Source organism: Capra hircus, assembly GCF_001704415.2.
Source record: "Capra hircus breed San Clemente chromosome X unlocalized genomic scaffold, ASM170441v1, whole genome shotgun sequence".
Classification (NCBI taxonomy): Eukaryota; Metazoa; Chordata; class Mammalia; order Artiodactyla; family Bovidae; genus Capra; species Capra hircus.
Window position 1 is genome coordinate 58,363,240 of NW_017189516.1, and position 21,892 is coordinate 58,385,131.

At 43.6% G+C, this 21,892-nt stretch overlaps 1 protein-coding gene across 4 annotated transcripts; it reads right to left on the reverse strand.

Moving 5' to 3' along the window:
- Positions 1-1,113: 1,113 nt before the first annotated feature.
- Positions 1,114-16,666, reverse strand: MSL3 (male-specific lethal 3 homolog (Drosophila)). 4 transcript variants are annotated; one of them, XM_018043896.1, is made up of 13 exons: positions 16,463-16,666; positions 15,101-15,183; positions 14,627-14,722; positions 14,209-14,309; positions 13,579-13,658; positions 12,905-13,027; positions 12,169-12,329; positions 11,227-11,385; positions 9,452-9,714; positions 8,562-8,671; positions 4,804-4,903; positions 4,377-4,461; positions 1,114-1,905 (listed from the first exon to the last, which is right to left on the reverse strand). In XM_018043896.1, the coding sequence occupies exons 1-13, from the start codon at positions 16,562-16,564 to the stop codon at positions 1,806-1,808; spliced, it is 1,563 nt and encodes a 520-aa protein (XP_017899385.1). In that variant the 5' UTR covers positions 16,565-16,666; the 3' UTR covers positions 1,114-1,805. The 4 variants fall into 4 exon arrangements, with proteins under 4 accessions (XP_017899385.1, XP_017899386.1, XP_017899387.1 ...); XM_018043897.1 differs by lacking the exon at positions 16,463-16,666 and adding an exon at positions 16,099-16,233; XM_018043898.1 differs by lacking the exon at positions 16,463-16,666 and adding an exon at positions 15,921-16,072.
- Between the last annotated feature and the right edge of the window lie 5,226 nt (positions 16,667-21,892).

Sequence of the window (21,892 nt, forward strand, 5' to 3'; positions counted from 1 at the left end):
CATCCATCTCCTCAAGCTATAAGTGAATGGTTGACATTTTGGCCACAGTCACTTATGGTAATGAAAGAAAGGATTACACTGTAAGTCCCCCAGCAAACATGCCCCAATCCTCTTTTGCTGAAGCAGACCCTTCATTGCTTTTCGTTTGGTCCTCAGAAATAACCACCATCCCCTGAGACCACAATCAGACTGTTCAACACATGAACTCTTGCTTATTCACTCATTTGTTGTAATTGTATTTGTTGGTGTGTAAGGACAGATGTAATACGTATGCTTTTGATGCCAGAGGTACATTGGCAACACTTCCAACCAGCAAGGTGATCTGGGCCGGGCCCTTACTGGATGCAAAAGGAGTAGAACTGGGTAAGCACGTCATCCCACGTGTTGAAGATACTCACTAGGGACATACATTCTGCTTACTGGTCCCAATATTTACACCAATCAGAAGGAAAGTTGAAGCAAAGAAATTGTTATTTACAAATTCACTTTGAGTTTAGAAGATGTATTCCAGGAAAGAGACATAGAAAATAACATTGTTTTTATTGAAACTAAGTAAACACAACACAATTCAATCAGCCTAAAAATGCACTAAGGCTTTGTCCCAAATGAACATCTGGAGGAATCTGGCTTAAGTAAAAGAGAAGCAGAAGCTAAAAAAAAGTATCTCTCCAATTATTAACAAAGAAAGAAAGAAAAAAGATTTAACTGGTGTGTTGAGTCTAATTTCATTCGGGTGTAAACATGACTTCCCCAAGTTACTGCTTTAAATCTTAATCTATTGAAACCCCTTTTCTCAATGGATATCAAGTCCCTTAACATCATCTTGCTAGATTTTATGTAATGATGGAAGACAATAAATATGTTGGCCCCAAACCAGCCCAGAGTCAGGCAAAAAGACAGTGATGGGCTGTATCAGCTTCCAGGAACCACCTTTCAGATAGGCAGCCAAGGTAGGAAAATCAAAGAAAGGAAAGGAAAACAAAAGTCCTTAACAAAAAAGGTACAGAGGGAAAGCAAAACAAAATACAAAATTTAGGGATCAAAGTTACCTTACTGTTTTCCTACAACAAATAAAGAGAAAAGGACAAGACCAGAGTAAAAACTCTCTCCTGGTTCTTTCCAATAAGATGGGAAATGATTTATTTGAAATGGCCAAAAATAACATTTTACAGAAAAGGAACCATAATATTACACAATCAAGTGTAGCTATAAAATCTCAAACATTCAGGGAATGCTTTATTTAAATCACCAAAAATAAGGTTTTATAGAAAAGGAACTGTAACAAGCAAATGTATAGCTGCAAATTTTCTTAATATCGATTCCCTCTAAAATATTCAGGGACTACTTTGCAGTTTCCAAGTAAAACTAGAATTTGTGGGACAGAGTTGCTCAGTCTTATCACAAGAATGAAAACAGTTTGCAAAACAATTTTGTTTAATGCTAACAAATAACTAAAAGACGTGGTTACTGCTAACAAGTACCTCCGTCTACTGAAACAGCCCAACCTAATCACATGTTCATTAACAATTCACTGTGAACATAGCTGCTGTTTTCTTGCCATCACAGATCACGTGTATGGTGGCAAGGGTTAGATGTTGGAGGCCATTGAGGCACCGAGGAAGTAATCCTTAACAGAAATAACTACAGTAGGTAAGCAACTCAAACAAATGGGCCCACCTCTGCCAAAGCCCCCCAGGTGGGTGTCACATTTGCTTTCAGCATAAAGAAGGCCCACTGACTCCCTAGTTCTTTACTGGGAACCGAGAACTAGACAGAAAAGCTGTTCTTCTAGGACCATTGAAACCTTAATAAATCGCCCTGGGATTCTTCGTGCTGTAGTGCGCCTCACAGGCAGCAACATAAGCAGACTCTGGGAAGAAGTCATCATGGTACTCTGCTAAAAACCTGGAAAAAAAAAATAGCCCCTATGATCACCACAGTAAAGACTAAATACCGGGAAGCAAAACAGGAATTTCCACAACTGTAACATTTCACTCTTTTTGTATTAGGTAAAAAAAAATAATATAATCTTGATTTCTATATACTGATTATGTTCATTACACACACCCAGCTTCTATGTTAAGGACTGTTTCATTGGAATCCTTTCACTAGCAAGTGTACAAATTTCTATTGCTATAGCTTCTAAACTCCACTAGGTGGCAGTCTTGATTATCTAAACACTTCCATGCAAAAAGGCCTCTGAGTATTTCTCCATTTTCCTGTTTTAAAAAACAAACTATAAAAAATAAATTATTAACTCAATAAATGTCACCTGAGAAGTGCACAGTACTTACACGGGCTAAGTTAAAACAAAACTGAATGGTTTAATCAGTAAAGAGCATTTTGAGTTCTACATTTTGAGTAAAGAGCATTTTGCCGTTGCCAAAAGATGCTGCAAGTTCCAGCTTAGTAGTAAAAATGTAAGACCGCCTTATGCCTGACTATGGATTGATGTTGAAATGTAGCCAGTCACTGAAGAATCTGCAACACAGACACTATCTTGACTCTGAAGCATCAAATATTTCACCATGAAGGGCTCAAACAGGCTCACATGAGCCAAATTAACTAGTACGCTAAGTAATTAGCTTCCTGTTTGTTTCCCTGGCCTCCTCCCAACTGTCCTAACTCCTAAAAAGGTAAGGATATACCTTTGCAATACCTTCTTCAGTAAAAACCAAGTCAAATTCATTTGAGGTTAACTCTTTCTTCTTTGATTGTACCTTTTTTATAGCAACTCTCAATCCACTGATTCTATAGTTGACACATTTGGATACATTTTCATAACCCATTACAGCTGAACAGTATGGGGGTTGAGGTTCCAACCCTCTACAGAGTTGAAAATCTCTGTATAACAATTTCATTAGTTGGGCCCTCCATATTCACTATTCCTCCAAATTCGCAGACGCAACCAGCCACATGGATCATGTAGTACTAAGTATTTACTATCAAAGAAAATCCACGTACAAGTGGATTTGTGCAGTTCAAACCCATGTTGTTCAAGGGTCAGCTGTACTATTTTATTTGTAAATCTTTGTAAGTAGCCTCCTAAAACCCTAATTTCTACTTTGTTTTGGGCATATCTCAGAATTAGAAGGCTCTCCTGAAAGCAATGGCACCCCACTCCAGTACTCTTGCCTGGAAAATCCCATGGACGGAGGAGCCTGGTAGGCTACAGTCCATGGGGTCACGAAGAGTTGGACATGACTGAGCGACTTCACTTTCACTTTTCACTTTCATGCATTGGAGAAGGAAATGGCAACCCACTCCAGTGTTCTTGCCTGGAGAATCCCAGGGATGGGGGAGCCTGGTGGGCTGCCGTCAATGGGGTCGCACAAAGTCTGACACGACTGAAGCGACTTAGCAGCAGCAGCCTATGCTAACCAGTGGCTGTCTCATTTTGGCATTATTTGATTTCAGTGTAACAAAATGTTTATACAAAACAGAGTTGTAGGTTTGTTTGAGGGGAAGGCTGAAGGAGATTAGGGCATTTTTGAAACTTTTTTTCTAATAAAATGTTTTAAAGTTGAATTCCACTTATTTGATACATTATTGGAAATACCCAGATGAAAGCATCTTTTACAAACGCCAAGACTCATTTCTCTGGCTGGAGTGTTCTCCACTCCAGTAAATCCTACTTGACTAGCTCTTACAGGTTGGGATCTAAATACAAGGAAAAAGTATCCTCTTAAGGAGAAAGAAAAAACAAGGTCAGGTACACAGCACACACTGGGTGAGGCAGAGCGACAACCAGTCTGGAACGCCAGGAGAAACCAGTCAGTAGACATCTAGGTGGGAGAACTGGGCCACAGGCGTAAAGGAGGCTGGGATCTACAGCCCCAGGTAAGTAGAGGGCACAGCCTCAGAGTGAATGATCCAACCATATAATAAAATGGCTCTGTCAGGTGAAGAAAACACTACCTTTCTCCAAATTCACAAAGTATTAGCACAGACTATTCATCATTTCTCTTAACTCCAAAGTAGACACCAAAATCAGACCTACAAATGTATGTACATGGAACAAAGAAAAGTCACATGCTTAAGGTACTCTTGAATAAAATACATAAAATTAAATAGCTATCAATCTCAATTACTTCTTTAGAAAATTAATTTTCTACTCACACGGCTATCCAACTGGATTCTTCCAGTGACACAAAAAAAATTTTACCTCCATACCCTTTGCTTAGAAACCAGATAGACTATGAAAAAATGAAGTAGCTCCAACTCCCCATATTACAATTACTATTAGAAGCAACCATACTTACGTAATACTGCTACCATGCAAAATACCAGAGCTAGCTTCTACATCTGCTGAAGACAAGTTCAGAAAAGTCATATATACGGTGGCAGAGTAAGTTTTGACAAAGTAATAAGAATACCTCAGAAAGAGATCAAAGTGCTTCAGTAAAGCCTTCAGATTCTTCTCAGAAAAGGACATCTTTCCAAGGATTTCTGGAAGTTTCACTGCATTAAAAAGAAAAGCAAAATCATTTACAATTGGCAGAATCTGGAGATCAGTAGGACACACTCAGGGATCCTCTGGGTCCCTGTGATCTTATTTAAACTGAAACTAACATCTATGCTGGCAAACAAAACCAAAACTCTTACTGAACATAGAGTAGTAAGTACAAATACTACAAACACAATTTGTATGAAGTTTAAGATTCATTGTTTTTAAGAGATCAACATTCAGTGATTTTTCTTAGACCCCCCAAATTACCACAAGATGTACCTAAGCCTACAGGTGTTAAACTTAAAGTGGAAAATAAAAACAGTAAGAAGAAAGCAGGGCAAAGGATTTCTTACCGAACAAACGCAGCAAGTGTTGTGCCCCATAAATGTAAGAGGGTGGAGGTGGTTGGTCACCTGGGGGATAACTATCGGGTACAAGTTTCCAGGAGAGGACCTGGGAAAAGCACAGAGAATGCTTTGTTGTTATATCTTCACACTTCATTACCCACAGATCTGTACATTTGGAATTCCAGCAGAAATACACACACTTTGACATTTCCAAGCCGGCAGAAAGACAGAGCTCATCAAGTGTCTCATTTCTACCCTGGAGCTTCCCATCCATTTGGCACCTCTGGAGCTGCCTCACAGCTGGACCAGAAAATGGGAAGAAACCAAACATGGAACAGGACAATGACAAGAAACCAATGTGGAGCTTCTAAAGCCATCCCACCTTCCTTGGCAACATGGAGACAGTTCTAATCACCTAAAATTATGACAGATTGTGTGCAGATGAAAAAAATATGCCACTGTATCAAATAAACACAAACTCATTAAAATAAACAAGGAAGGAGAACTTAAAATTGGGAAAATATTCGATTTTCTAATTTTCAGTAGCTTCTACCTGTAAATTAGCTGTAACTGTTTTGTCATTCTGCCCCTTCTCCTTTATTGGAAATTCTGATGTTTTAGACAATGAAGCAATAAAAGATTTTTTGAGAAAGGTTACCACTGTGTCAAGATTCTCTAAGATTCTGCTATGTTACAGTCACTCTGGAAACTAATTTCACCCACTGAATCAAGTGAAAATAGACTTCAGCCCTGGCAACTGCATGCTTTTTCTTCACTTTGAATTCCAGAAGTGTGGGTGGATTGGGGGCTTTTGTTAAAGTAACAGTTGAATTTCAAAACTCTCTGATGAGCTTTCAGAGAAATATTTCAGCAAATTATAGGTCTATTCTACCTAGCTGCTGCTTTGCCTTTTGGGATCTGCCAAGTTTAATCTGGAAATAGTTGGGTCAAAGGAAGACTTCTGTAAGACAAAGCAGAAGGATACCAAAATGAGCCCAGAAAGGCTGATGTAGTCAATTTAATCAAATGAAATTTTAGAAATTAACAAGCACCACCATGGTTCCATCTGTCTCCATGCTGAAGGCCCAGGCTTCAGCCCGTGCCTCACCAACCCCACGCTTCTGTGGTATACAAGCCTCAGGGCAGGAGTAAGTTTCTGCCCCTTTATACTATCCCTAGCACTGAACTCCACGGTGCACACAGCTACAGCTCAGCAACTGTTTTGACAGTGACACTCAAAGTGAACATGGGGGAATCCACCATCACTGGAGGCACAAAGGGCACACTCACGTGCAAAAGCAGATCATGTGGTTAGTTAGCGAGCCTGGCTACTTCCCTCCCTCAATTCTGCAGCTCAATGTAGTGAATCAGCTCTCTCAAAAATGCATTATGGGGGGAAATAACAGGTTTCCAGTGGAGGAAGTCTCAACCAGGGTGTGCACAGTAATCGCCTGTGATCTCAACCAGGACTACGCCAGTCCAGACCCTCCCTGGTGCGGTTGGGCGGCAGATGACATTGGGAGAGTGAGTCTCAGGTGGTCAGGATGCAGGGCCCTGGGGAAAACATGCTGCAATGGAGGCTTTATGCAGATGGAATGCACCAAGGTCTCATCATGAGAGCCTGTCCAACCCCAACCCCTTTTTCACTAGACTTTGTAGCTGTACCTATCACCACCAGATGGCGGCGTTGCAACAGTGACCAGCGTGGGAATGGCTGTGCCTCAGTATTCAGATGTTTTCTGGGGGTCCCCAACTTTTTGGCACCAGGGACCAGTTTTGTGGAAGACAATTTTTCCATGGCCCCGGGGCGGGGGACGGTTGGGGATGATTCAAGTGCATTAGATCTATTGTGTGCTGTATTTCTATTATTACATCAGCTCCACCTCAGCTCATCTGGCCTAAGATCATGGAGGTTGGGGACTACTGTAAGAAACAGGATTCTTCTTGAATAAAAACACCTGCAGGGCTTTCTAGTCTGAAAAAAGGAAAATTAGGGACTGCTTGCACTAGGAATTTCCTAACCTTCCCTCAATATCACTGGAACACGAACTGGGTTTTCTAGCAGAGGTCAGTCAACTTATAGCCCGTGAGCCAAAGCAACCCCCTCATGCCAAAAACAACTGTTTTTAAATGTTTTTTTTTAATTAAATGAATACTACTTCATAACATATAAAAATCATATGAAATTTGATTACTAGCACACATGAATATTCATTGGAGGGACTGATGCTGAAGCTCCAATACTTTGGCCACCTGGTGTGAAGAACTGACTTATTGGAAAACACCCTGATGCTACGAAAGATTGAAGGCAGGAGGAGAAGGGGACGACAGAGGATGAGATGGTTGGATGGCGTCATTGACTCAATGGACATGAGTTTGAGTAAGCTCCAGGAGTAGGTGATGGACAGGGAGGCCTGGCGTGCTGCGGTCCATGGGGTCCAAAGAGTTGGACACGACTGAGCAAGTGCACTGAGACCGAGCACACATGAATGAATTTTGGGGCCACCCAGCACACCCCTTTATGAACTTTTCACAAGCTGATGCACAACCCTGAAAATATTTACAATCTGACCCTTTATAAGAAAAGTTTGCTAACCCCTGTCACCAAACATTCTGTCTGGTAAAGCCATCCTCCCCTGTGCACAGAAACAAGGAAAGCCCACTTGCTAGGCAAGACTCACACAATACCCCAGTGGACTAAGACATCTCCTGAACTCCTGAAATACTCGCTATGTATCTCAGTTAACTGGCCTTAAAAATAGTTTCAAACTGAAGCTTTCTTGTCTGTAAAAGGGAACTCTGCTGGTAAGGTTATTCTCAAGAACCTGAGGTAATTTAGATCAAGTGCCTGGCACAATGCTAGCATACAGCATGCCCTCAAAGGGATGGCTATTAATATTACTGTTAAAGATGGGTTTTATATTTCTAAATGGTTAAGACCAAAAGTAAAATATCATATAAATGAAAAATTATCTGATATGCAAATGGCAGTGTCCATAAACACGGTTTTATTGCAACATGGCACACTCATTCACTTACACAGTGTCTGGGGCTGCTTTGGAGGTGGGGAGTCTCGACAGTGACTATGTAGCCCACAAGGTTGAAAATATTTACTCTCTGGCTTTTTTCAGAAAAACTGTACTGACAACTGTTCTATAAAATAACAATACTCCTATTTCAATACTTGGACTTATTTGAAATAAAAGAGGAATGGAAGTACAGGGCTATAATCCTAACCACTGTCTCATTTTCAGTTCAGTTCAGTTGCTCAGTCGTGTCCGACTCTTTGCGACCCCATGAATTGCAGCACACCAGGCCTCCCTGTCCATCACCATCTCCCGGAGTTCACTCAGACTCACATCCATTGAGTCCGTGACACCATCCAGCCATCTCATCCTGGGTCATCCCCTTGAGCCTCGGTAGTGTAGCGGTTAGGCAGACGGGCAGGTGGACAGGCAATCTGGCTCCGTAGGTCAGGAGTTCGAATAGCCTGCTTGACCCTTTAAGTGAGCCGCAGTAGTGTAGCGGTTAGGCAGGCAGGCAGTCTAGGGTCCAGAGGTCAGGAGTTCGAATCCCCGTGGTAACTGTCTCATTTTAGATACCACAAATACAATGTTGTACATCATACAAAAAATTCTGTTAATATCTATGGCAAGAGTAATAATGTTTCTTCTAAGCAAACATGATTTCATCTTGTAAGACTTTTTAAGAAAACACAAAAGGAAGGGTTCAATGCAGGTGAACAACAGACACTAATGCTTTACCTCATTTATTTCATTAGTTCTTCTGCCTTCAAAGCCAGCAAACACAGCACTCCCTTCCTTGCTAGGGGTCAGAGGAACAGGCGAGGATGATCTGCTATGAACAGGTGTCTCTTTAAAAGGAAAAGACTTTAATTAGTCACCAATTAATTATCCACTAATTAATCATACAGCTACCGAATTAAAGATTGCTGGAAGACCTTTACAAACAGCAGAGAAGTTTTTAATTTTTACCAATAAGACTTCCCTGTCAAGGACAGTACCTGGAATATTATTTGATGGAAAAAAGGAAAGAAAAGGAATCAAGTTCGGAGATATCCCTAGCGGCTCAGACAGAATTCACCTGCAATGCAGGAGACCTGGGTTTGATCCCTGAGTTGGGAAGGTCCCTTGGAGAAGTGAATGGCAACCCACTCCAGTATTCTTGCCTGGGAAATCCCATGGACAGGGGAGCCTGGCAGGCTACAGTCCAGGGGGATCACAAAGAGTTGGACACAACTGAGTGACTAACACTCTCATTTTCACACTTCACTGGGATAAACTACATACAACATGATGAAACTTGAAAACATTGTATGTTAAGTGAAAGAAGCCACAGACAAAAGGCCACGTATTGCATGATTCCACTGATGAATTCATGCCTAGAAGAGGCAGACTCATACGTACAGGACGTTAACTAGTTCAGGGCTGGAGAGAGGGACTGCAAACAGACGTGAGCCAGAGCAAAACCGGTCAGTACCAGGAATCCTGACTGTAGAGCCGAAGACGTGGGGGGCGGGGGGGCTCCCATCTCCCACTGGACTGGGTTCAGGAGCACAGTGCCTGACCCAGACCAAGCACAGAGTCCACATCAGCTCTCCCCGGTATGGCCCTCCTGCGGGCAGTGGACCTACTCTTTTCCAGGTGCAGGAACAGCTTGGGCATGCTGGCAGACGTGTCCTGCTGCCGGCGCTTGGGCTGGGGCGAGGCGCTGCTCTCAGACAGCCTGTCGCAGTTGGCAGAGTGGCGTGTGGACCGCCTCAGAGACTGCAAGGCTTCCGGCTCGCCTTTGCGCCTTTTGGGGGTGGTTGGTTCACCTGATGTTGGCTGACTCTCTGTGGACTGTGGTGTGGATGGATTCAGCAAAGGTGGGCTTGGAGAGAGCTCCTCCTGGTTCCTACAGAAGGAAGGGGAATGCATCAGATGCGCCCAGTCCACAGAATCTCTGCCAAGCCTGGAGGGGTTCCTCAATGTCCTTCTTCAGACAGAAAACACAGCCTCCACTCCACTCCAGGAGGCTTAGAGACTTTCACTTCCAGATGTGCCAAAACAAATACTTTCTTAAAAGGTACCTAAACATTATTATACCATTTTCACCCTTTAACTCTTCAAGGCACCGTGGCATTAAAGGCTGTGATATCCTTTGTCCTTGTTTTGTTTCAGTGGTTCACAACTCAGGGGTGATTCCATTCTGGGGGGAACACAGACACCTTCTGGAGTCAGTTTTGATGGTCACAACCGGGAAAGTGCCATTGGCATCTGGTGGGTGGAGGCCAGGGATGCAGCTTGCCATCCTACAGTGCATAGTTCAGCCTCCGCCACCAATAATGATCCAATTAAAAATATCGGTCGAGCCAAGGCTGAGAAACCATGGTAAGAATACAACATCATTTTGTCACAGTGTAACCACTGATAGGACTAGAATGCCACAAATGTTGGCCACATTTTGTGGAAACACGCAGTCCACTCTAGACACTGGGAATCTTGAGGTTTGGAGGAGGGTGTGGGGACATCAACATAGGTCCCCACTGAGTCACACAGGCCTCCCAAATGGGGTGGAACCAGCGGGGAAGGAAGGCAGCCAAAGAAGAGACGGTCATAAGGCAGACAGACAATTACCAGACAGGACCTGAGGAGGAAGGGGAGCAAGGGGCTGAAGGGGAAAGGAGGGCAATGCTTGGTGCGGCAAGTGGGAAAGTGTCAGTGACTCTGGGGAGCAGAGGATGCGGGAGACCAAGATAGACGGGAAACAGGCAAGAGGAGATGCAGGGGTGGAAATCATGAAAACAGACCACTCGCTTGGGAAGATGGGCCTGAGGCAGACATGGAAGTAGCTTCCACAGATAGAGGCATGGACTCAGGTGCAGGGGGGACTTTTGCTGAACCCAAAGAATGGAGATTTGGAAATGCTTGGTCACCGAGGGAAGACAGTGGTGACACAGCAGAGCAGGAAAGAAACTAACCTTTACTTGAAGGCCTAAGGCAGCCAGCCCTTCATGCACTTCCTCATTTAATAACTATCTATAGAAGCAAATGTTCTTTCCATTGTTAGAGGAAAAGCAAGAAACTCAGATGACACCTTGCCAAGTCACAAATTCAAACCCACACCCAACCTTCTCAGGCCATGCTCTCTTCACCCCGCTGTCTTTGGAAACAAGGGCATTGGCTACTCTAAAGCCAATTTCTCTACACTGAAATCTTCACTTGGTAAAAACTTCCAGAGACATTTTAAAGTGAATGATGACTCAAGCTTACCCAACAAAAAAGAAAACCACCAGGACAGACAGTGGTTTGCAATCTACTCCCTCCTCCAAACGTGTTGGCCCCATAGCATCCAACAGAAATCTTGAAAAACAGATCTAGCTATTTGATTTCTGATAGCTGATGGTTGAACTGCAAGCTAACTTACCTATTAGTGTTTGTGGTACTTTCCTTAATCGGAAGAAAAAATTTGGACGAAGTCACCTTTTTATACTGAACTTGTTCATATGGATAGAGCAAAACCAATGGGAGAGTGTAATCAAAGGTTATTCTTAAGCCATCCACCATCTCCTTACAAAGGTCAACGCTGGAAGGATTAAAGAGATTAGAGATGCAATAAAATAACAGGACTTTTCAAAATGTCACAATGAAGGCACACATTTCTAATCAGGAAGAGTTTTAAACACTATATATTACACCTAAGTGTGCAAAACACAAAGTCTGTAGGTGCTAACAATAATTAAATGAGAGCACAGACCTAGAATATAGGGTGCAGTCAGCAAGTAATTGTAACTTACACACTGAACACAAGTGAATATGCTCAGTACCACACAAGGAGCCCAAGTAGCCTGTGCTACGGAAGTAGACACACCCCAGTCACCCGCAGCTGAAGGGGGTGGTCGTGATGAGCTGACACATCTGTTTCAACTGGAACAATCTACTTGTCTGACTCCACTCCTACTGGGTCACGTTCCCAAGGCAAGCTATGAGGACAATTACTCAGATTAGGGTAAAGACATGTTTGTAAACAGGTTTTAACAAAATTCTCATTCCCCATTCTGGTACTTCTCATAGCCAAAAAAAAAAAAAAAAAAGAGTTAGCTTCCTAAGTTACATCATTGAAAACTTCTTCTAGTGTTGAGGCAGTACATATCCTCAATGGATTCACATCACACTCCTAAAGAGTTACTGAACATTCTGGGAAAAGAACAGTATTTTGAAACTTAACTGGTTACTGTGTGAATTAAGTGTAACAATATGTGAATTCACAGTAACTGAAACAGAGACAGTGTTACCTGTTCTAAATGGAAGTTTATTCTCTAATACCCAGAGTGAACCATGAAATGCCAACCCTCCCTCCTCTACTTACTTTTTTTCTGCTGGGATATAATGCACATTCATGTTGGCATGTGGCATAGCATGATGGTGACGAGGCCTCTCATTGGCTGAAAAGGCTGCATTGATAGCAAAATGCTTCACGTACGATTCCAAAATAGTTATAATGTTGGTCTGGCATGGAAGTTTCACTAACTGTTAACAAAAACATAAACATTTGATGTATACATTCAATTGGATAAACCACGTATTCCAAGAAACAGTGGTCTTGTGTACGTCATTTTTGAAGCTCAAAAATAAAGTCAATTGTGTATGAAGATAATTTTTTAGGTAAATGTGCTTTGAAACTCTCTGACTTTTCTTCTACTGATCATATCCCCATGTAGATTACAATAACAATTTAAAGTTAATTGATAACTAATTTTAAAAATAAATGCAAGCAGTGATTCTCAGCTTAGGGACCTGTTAGAATCATTTGGGGAACCTCTAAGATATCCACAGCTGCCACCCCCAACGTCACAGATCAGTTTTCACCTTAAGCTTGAAGCCCAAGCATCAGGACTCTGCAAAGCTCTCTAGAAGATTCTAACAGGCAGCCAGGGCTGGAAAAAACTGAGCACACTTCCATCAGGAGAACACTACTGCCAGAGAAGTGTAAAACCCAACTCAGCACAGAACCTGAGTTTCATTCCTCCAAGGCTCTCAACTTTCTGTGACTGCAAAATAAGGCTCTATTACAAATCCATGTTTTATGTGTCCTCCTTGTTTACCCGTTTCCTCCTGTTGATATAGTAACAATCATCCTCAAGCTTCTTCTTCAGAACGTCAGGGATTTCTATAGTTATTGTTCTTTCTTCCATTTCCTTTTTTGCATGCAGCTCTGGTCCTTCCTTCTGCAATATCACAATCCCATTTTAACTTCCTAAAACAGAGAGTCTACACCCAAAGAAGGACTAACATAAGCACAGCCTACAATGAAACAAACCAGTTAATCCTTGACATTTACACCAGTAATGATGTCACATGTTCTAATGAGAAGTATATCAAAGGCCAAAAGTTAATTTGTTTTAGGGCACTAATGACATTGCAAATGATTATGTCTTTTCTTCCCAATTTAACTTTACCAGTGGGATTCATGTTAACTTTGTATTCAGCAAACAGAAGACACTAAACTCTTGATACACACCATTTAAAAATTAATCAGCATTATAAAAAGTTCACAATTTCATTGGAAAGAAAAAGGTGAAATGATTTGTGGAAACATTTCATGGGTATAAAAAGCCACAGAGAAGTTTTTACAGTAAAAAAGTTTTTTTCCCTTATGTATGAAGTACAATTTTATCACATTTGGTTAAAAAGATGGATTTTTACAAAACATTTCACAACTAGAAAATTTTACCACCAAAATATATGCCAAAGAGTTTTTACAATAAGAACTGTATACCACTTCAGTCTTTTCTTCAATATCACCCTCTTCACTTATTTCTCCATCCTTTTCTTCACTGTCAGAGGAACTGCTTATTGCTAGGTAAAACAAAAAACAGCAGGCAAACCTGCATTACACACTTCCTTAACCCTTACATCTACAATCCCTTAGGGTGGCATGGGTGTCCCACTGCTAGTAATAATAAACTACTGTCCAGCGTAAAGCTTAAACACTGAACACAAATACTGGACCTTTCAGAATAGAAATTTATTTTTTAAAAATATAATACCAACCTCAAGGGGTGCAAAAACTACACAAGTAAATGATCTGCAAGTGTTTAGTCACCTAGGATCTTATTGTTCGCTGTCACATTCACAAGTGGAGCGAGGTACCATGAAGAAAACATGAGAATGGAGCTCTGAGGCGCTACTATAAGACACTGATTGAGAAGGCAAGACCCACCAGGTCTAATTAGGAACTTTCTGACTGCTACTTTAATTATCAAAAACAAATGGGCAAATGTTTTATGAAACGAGCTTACAAAGTTCCCTTGTCTAAAGTTTCAGTGAATCTTTCCCCTCAACCCTGCAGTATAAAAGAACTAGGTAAAACTCCTTTTAACCAGAGACAATAAGTCAAGCCACTCACAGTTTTCATCGTTTTCATCTTTTTCGTCAGCAGGGAGGCTTTTTAAGACAGAGTCCACACCAGGCAACCTGCAGCGCTTCCTCTTTCTTCCTGTGCTTCTCCTAAAATGGATAAATACCACTGAAATGTTGACTTGAGGTAAAAAAAAATGCAGTAACAATAATTCTTAAGTATCGAAGATATAATTACATTTTAAAACATAAGTGGTAACCTCCATTTCAAAATACTACCCGATAATCTCTCTGAAAGCACAGCAGTTATTTCAAATACAATAGAAACACTATTTGCTACTATGTTTCAAATATGTTACATGACTTGATAATCCACGTTTATCAGATTTTTAAACTTTTCTCTGACAAAAATTCTAAACCTTAAAAGAAAACACACTGAGCAAAATTCATGTTTCTGGTATTCTTACAGGCGAGCTACAGCTTTTTTGGCCAATTTCCGCTGTAATCTCCGATTTTCATCGGTGTCACGAAGGACATGATCCTCTGCTGCCCATCTATCCCAGCTAAAGAAACAAAAGAGGAAGAGTGTAAAATTCAGTATTTCAGTTTGACATGAAACAAATGTTAAAAGCACCACACAGGATCAGATGTGTCTCAAAATTACTTACCTTTCAGAAAACTATTTAAATATTTTAAATCACAAAAAGAGAAACCACAACTCATTCAGACAGAAGCAATGGGAGTCTCCAAAACCACCCATAGAGAATCCAAATATAGTCGACTCAGAAGTAATCATTCTTCAGAGTAAGCAAGGTTTAACATAAAAGCAAAAACAGGAAATGAAACTTTCCAAGGAGTGTTTCTAAAACTTAACAAAGAAGTTTGCAATGTTCCTGTGCACAGATGGTCAATTTTCAGTCAGGTTTAACAAGTACACTCACCTTCTGTTCCAACCATTAAAATGGATCAGATATTCTGGGATCTTTCTGCCTTTTTCGTCTTTCCCAACAATAACATCGACGATCTGAAACCAGAAAATACCGTCCACAAACAATAGAACATACAGAATATCAGAAGCTGGATTAGGAAAACTAGATCATGGGCATTTTTGTAAAAGAAAGGAAAGCATTCTCTCCTTTTTTGACGGAGAGCTGGGCTGAAACATTTTCCCTTTCAATTCCATTTTTTCCCCTGAGTGGATGCCTCAAAATAGGAAACATCCCCCCAACCACCCCCTGATTGGTCTCTCAGTGTGTGAACGGGTGTAGCTTCTGAAGCCATTAGTCAGCCGAGTTGTCACTAACTAAGAGAGTCCCGGCCTGACAAGCGAGCCTCTGCCGATAGACCTCTGGGAGTTGTAGTCTCCTGGGCTCCGCAGGATCCTAGGGCCAGTTAGGCTCGCAGATTGTGCCATCCCGCCTAGCGGTGTCCCCAGGGGGAAATTCGGGGGCAAATGAAGGGGCGTGTCACGCTTGGGGAGACTCAAAGCAGGGAGGGAGGAGACACGGCAAACAGAAACCTGAGGCAGGGGCAGCGGGTTGGAGCCCCAAAGTAGAACGGAAAGCCCGGAGGGGCGCTGGGCCAGCCCCCACCCCCGACCTACGAGACCCACTCCCTCACGACACCTAGACCGGAGGAGCTGCTGATGTGGCTCCATTTTCTCCCAACCTCCGAAACTTAGGCGGACAGACAGGGGCGCGACACGGCCGACTGAAAACCTAAATGGTGCAAGGCCCTGGAGGACGAAGACACCCGCTCAACCTGGCTCTCAGAGAGGATCCAGGCCTGTGGGAGGGGCCGAGCCCAGACCACGACGGGCCCAGGGCAACGGCGTCGCCAGTTGACAGCCAGCACTATGGATTAGGACGGGGGGCGCTCGATCAAGGCATCGCGCGGGAGCCCAAGCGGCCCTAGACAGCACAGGACGGGGAGAGTTAACCTCCAGGCAGAGGCCTTGAGCAAGCGGCCTCCTGGACGCGGAGCCCCCGCCGCCCTCAGGTGCATAAACCGACGCCGCGGCTCCTGCAGCGCGACACCGCCAGCGCTACGTTTCCAACGGCGCCGGCGTAGCCCCGCGCCCAGGGCGGAAGCGGAAGCGTCCCAGCCCCGACTCCCCATCGCGGCGCTCCGCGAGCGCCCCCTGCCGCCCGTGCGGCGCCGCGCAGGCCGAGGAGCCGCGAGCAAGGAGCGCCGAGCCCCGCCACTTCCCCCGCTCCGCCGCACCGTCAGCACCCGCATCCGCGTTCGCCTCCCGTCCCGGGGTTCCCGGCCCGCGCCTCCTCCCTGCCCCTCCGCGGCGGCACCTTGGCATCGTACAGCACTCGCGCCTTGGTGGGGTCAGGCTCGAAGCACAGCACTTTCTCCCCTGAATGGAATTTAAATTTCATGCCCTCGCTCGCGCTCATTTGCTCATCGTGGCGGAGGGCGAGGCTCCGGGGCGGGCGGAGCGCGCGCGGTGGGGGAGGGGGGTGGGGGCTGGGAGGTGGCGCGCGGCAGCGGGGTGGCGGGGAGGGAGCGGGGACTGGCGGAGGCTGTGGCCGGCCCGCCCTCGGCCCCGCCTCTGCCCGCCCCGCGCCATCGCTGGACCTCGGAGCGGCCAAGCGCGCGCGCTCCCGATCGAGCGCGTCCCTGTGAGACGCCGCCGGGCTCCCGGGTGGCTGGGAGTCCGGCAGCCCGTGGCCCGTCCAGCCCTCCGGGGAAAGGCGGCCGCAGCGGGCTGCGCCCACGAAGTCAACGCGCCCGACGCGCCGTCTCGGCTCCGAGGACCGGAGAGCCTGGGGTGGGCACTGGCGGCGGGGAAGCTCCCTGGCCGCGCCGACTTGGCCACCTTGGCAGAACGCGGTGGTCCCCGCGGGCAGGACGTCGGGCCAGAGTCGGGTCTAGAGGGGCAGTGCGCTTGATTCGGGGTGGGGCTGGGGGAGCGAAGCGTGGTGGAAGAGAGATTAAAGCACCGGGGCTATAGCGGGGCCAGGACGAGCAGGTGGCAGCTCTGGAGCATGCCTGTGACAGCGGGCGAGCAGTGGGTCGCGAGGCTGATGGGTCTTTACCAGGGTCGTTAACATTGCATGTCTCAGCTTCCCCCACAACTGGCAGAGATGCTCCCTCGAGGTCTGTCTTCTCCAACACACTGAAACCTCCCTACAGATGAGAGTTGTTCTAAGGCCTATACTAGCAGGTACTGACAGAGAGGGGATGTTCAGGACGAATGACGGATGCTGGGAGACCCGTTCTTGAAGGGCAAACCTCTACAAACAGGAGAGATGGTGCTGGGTTTCTTTTCTTTTGAGGAGTGGAAAGCCTTTAGGCAGTGTAGAAAACTCATCTGCAAACTGACTCTGAGGTGGTGGTGAACTGCCAGTCCTCCACACTCTGGTCTCTGTTCTTGCCTCCAGAAATGTACACTTGCCTCCTCCTTCACTGGGTTCCTGATGCACATCCTTCACATTTCAGTTTGGACACAGCCAAGAGAAAACCCCTCTGCCTTCCTTAGACGATGATGCACCCTTCTAGGGATTCCCTCTCAGCCCTCTACTTAACCATTTCTTGCATTTACTGCCCTGCAGTAGAAGGGCTGTTTACTTGGTAAATGTCTTTAAGATGCTCCACTCCTGAAATTTGGGGAGGCAGGGCTGCAGGGAATCTCATCCAGCTGATCGTTACATACTCTTGCTTGCATGTCCAACTGCGACCCCATGGACTGTAGCCCGCCAGGCTTTTCTGTCCATGGGATTTTCCTGGCAAGAATACTGGAGTGGGTTGCCATTTCCTCCTCCAGGGGATCTTCCTGACCCAGGGATCGAACCTGCATCTCCTACATTGCAGGCAGATGCTTTACCGCTTAGCCATCAGGGAAGCCAGGCCTGGCAATGCATACTCTTGGCACACAATGAATAGTGATGAATTGATTGACTAGATTACAGACTTATGAAATAGAGAAGGAAATGGCAACCCACTCCAGTATTCTTGCCTGGAGAATCCCATGGACAGAGGAGCCTGGCTGGCTACAGTTCATGGGGTCGCAAAAAGTCACGGCTAAGCAACTAAACAACAGTTGTTGGGATAATACAGTGGAGAAAGCAGAACCGGAGCTATGATTCCTCTTCAGGCTGTGGTTTATCTGCGATGAGATCTTGACGATGGTGTTCCCCATAAATGGCAGGGGGACCTCCGGGCACAAATAATTGCATGTCATACTTAAGCCATAATTTAGTATTAATGTTTTTCTTTTTCTTTCTGGTAAATGGAGATTTCCTCTCCAGACTCTTAAGCTTTCAGAGCAAAACTTGGATGCTTTCTTTTATTTCTCTCCATTTCTACCCCTTATGTCCTTGAGCAATGCCTTTTCCCCTGTCTTCCTAAAAAGTCCAAGAATGCACAAGGCTTCAGGATCCTAAAAGTTACAAAACCCACTAATGGGAGCACCCCCTGGCAGCCCTCATCCAGATTAGGACCCCTAGAGAGGTCTTCATGTCTAATGTGGGTGGAGCATCCTTTTCCTCTTGGGTAAAGAACGTGGTGGGCTCTGGGATCTGGTCCTACACTTGTCGGTTCCTAGTTTGTGTCTAACCTTGGACAACTGATTAGTCTCTCTGGGATGCAGTTTTCATACATTTAAAGTGACAATAATAGTGGCTTCTACCTCAGGGTTGTTTTAGGAATAAATCAGTCTATTCAGTGTATATGCCTTTGTGCATAAGAAGTGGTGAGTCAATGCTTGCTATTAATATCAGGCACTTCTTGAACACTTCTTGTCTCAATTCATTCAACAAATATTTATTGAGCCTCCTGTGTGCTGGATACTAGATACACAACGTAGGATCCAGATATTACCCCTGGCCTCAAAGAGGATACATTTCAGGAGGGGCAGAGCAGCATGCAAGCAAATACAAGCCTCGTTGGTACTCTGAAAAGCTGCCCTGGAAGAAGGCAGATACAAGGGCTTACATCTCTCTAGGAGGAGGAAAGTGTCAGAAAAAGCTCCAGACTGGAAGTGCTCTTGTTAAATGATAAACTAAAGATATACATTTTAAGAGCAGAAATCTATTGCAATCTGGCAGCGCCACAGCAGGTGTGGTTAGGAGTGCTACACTGTCAGGAGCTCCGGAGAGGCTTTCACAGAGAGAAGGCAGAAGTAAGGAAAGTGCTGATTGGCTACAGCATAAAGACCAGTTGGCTGTTTCTGATTGGTTGTCCTTAGCATCTTGATTTCATAACATTGAGGAACTTACTTACAGGCTTAGATTTTGTTTTGCTTACCTAGGCTGCCAAGGCATTAGGGCCACCTCAGTCTAATGGCCTCTTTGTTTAATTGATTAAACTTATTCGCCCTTTTGGTCATCCTCTCATGCAGGAGAGATTGACAATTTGGTGTTAGTGCCACTCTCAGTCACTAACAGTTAAGTTGCTCTTGTCTCATTGTGAAACTCACAGGTTTTGATGTCAGATCCGTGAAAGATCTGTTTTTGATGTTCATCTCGGTTTTCATCTTGTTTCTGTTTCTCTAAGTGCAGTGAGACCACCTGATACACTGCTGATGGCTGTGCACATGCATTTAAGACTATTGAGAGAACACAGCACACCAGGGGCTCTACAATGCCGACTATAGGAGGACAATACCAAAAACCTGAAGTATACACTTTGTCCAGGGCCCCCATGAATCAAACCAATTGGTATCAAATATATCAAAGAATGTACCAGAAGGAGCATCAACCTGTTTTAGCCAAGTGGTTTGATTAATTTATTGCATTTGCTCTAATACCAAAGGTGCTGATCCAGATACAGCCGGAGATATTTGCTATATCCTAGGAGATAGTTGACTCCTCCTTATTCAGCCAACAAGTAATCTATAGCAATTATAGTATCTAAACCACCTTAGCGAGATAGTCTTGGGACTTTGTTGTGTCACTATGGCCTTAGCAACAGATGTATCGATAGTGCTCAGAGTTAAGAGGCACTGTCTTCCCAGCGTTAACAGAGGGAAAATGAAACTAGCAAGAAGGCAAAAGGAATAAAGATTTCATATTGGGGATGAAGATCTTGATCCATGATCTTGGGAGAGCTATCTCCCTCAAGATGCCATCTGCTTCTGGGGAGGAACCTCCCTAGTCAATTCTACATCTCCAGCTGGTGTGCAGTTCCAAGGGTCTGGAAGAGCCCGTTTTAAGTGGGGGATGTGTACCCAGGTTCAGTTCCCTGAAGTTTGGCTGCCGTCTGAGTAGTGAGAAAGTAGTCATTGTTCTCAGTGATCCCAAATCAGAAGAGTGGGAGAAAACTGGAAACACTAGTTTGGAGAGTTGTAGCAGATTTTTGAGGAAACTGAAACAATTCAGGATCCAGTTCAGTTTACAGGTACAGTTGTTTCCTTTCACCTTTATTATTTCTAAGTAGTTTTAATTACATATATTTATTAAAATTCTTGACTTAGAATCCTTTATTTCTAGTGAAAACTAAGAAGTAAGCAGTGTGGACTATTATACTAGCATTCTGTGGACTGGCATGTTTATAAATACCTTTCACAATTGCTAGAAGTATATTCTTCCTTGTAGTAATTTTTCAGTGTGGCACAAAACATGTTTCCTGGTTAGGATCGAGTATCTTTAGTTCCTCTGCCAAAGAAAGCCAAAAGTGAATAAACCTGTGTTCAGTAATTAATATTTCAGTATTTTATCTTACTTGGAAATGATCTAGATGTTTAATGACTTTCATTTAACTTATCTCATACAACTTTAAGGTTTTAAGTTACCAAGAAGACTTTGGAAACTAATCTTAAGTAAACATATCGTAAGGTATGATTATTGTTGAAAAGTACATTTTAAAACTATTACTTACATCTCCTTAATTTACTTGTTTTCAACAATTATATTTAAATATGATTACTCATGAAAATTTCCATGAGACACTGAACAGCCAGCCATCATCTTAAGTTACCATTCTTGCTAACAAAACAGAGATTACATAATTTTACTTTACATTTACATAATTTAACTTTAGTTAACTCTGGTAGAATAAAAATGTTCAACTTAATACTGATCAGTCTAAAGAGATACCTGTTTTAATTAAACCAACACACTTAAACTAGCTTTCATTTACCAAAGATTATGCTAGACCACGTGAACCTGAAAAACATTTGGGTTGGTTTCTATATTTTTTAGCACACACTTGATCTATATAAATGTTTGTTTTTTCAGCCTATTAGAATTCTTTACAAATTAATTTTGGCTATACTATCCAAAGGTAGGAAAATATCACACATCTATCACATACATAAACATACAGACAGATGCAGAGATCTTACAGGTTTTGTTTAACATTTTTAGCCATGGGATACATACAATAAGGCTAAACTCACTAGTTTATAAAAGAATGGTTGGATCTAAATTGCATATCAGGCAGACAGAATAAGTAAAGGTTACTTGCTCAGATGGCTTAATTTTTTACTGATATTAGTGGGGAAAAGTTTTAAGATTCTTCGTTCACTCACTTTCCAAATACCTGCTGTTGCTGCTGCTTTTTCTTTTTTCCTGATAAGCATGACTTCTCTGAAGTTTGCATTTCATGAGATGCCTCTGGGTTCCTAGAGAAAAAAACATCATTTACATTTCACAGCTATCCCTGGGAGGGAAAGGATGTGTTTTCCTGCTAAAGTGAATTTGGAAAGGAAAGGAAAACGTGAAATAAATTTCCCCTTCCTCTCACCCACGCTCCACAGATCCCGGAGATCTGACCTTGGTAAG

Bases quoted from the DNA above. Each gene is read 5' to 3' on its own strand.
- MSL3 (XM_018043896.1), bottom strand. From the start codon at position 16,564: ATGAGCGCGAGCGAGGGCATGAAATTTAAATTCCATTCAGGGGAGAAA. The intron at 13,659-14,208 runs GTGAGTGGCTTG...TGTTTTACCTAG, and splicing joins AGATGAAAACGATGAAAACT to CAATAAGCAGTTCCTCTGAC. The intron at 4,904-8,561 runs GTAAAGCATTAG...TGCTTTTCCCAG, and splicing joins GAACTAATGAAATAAATGAG to GTCCTCTCCTGGAAACTTGT.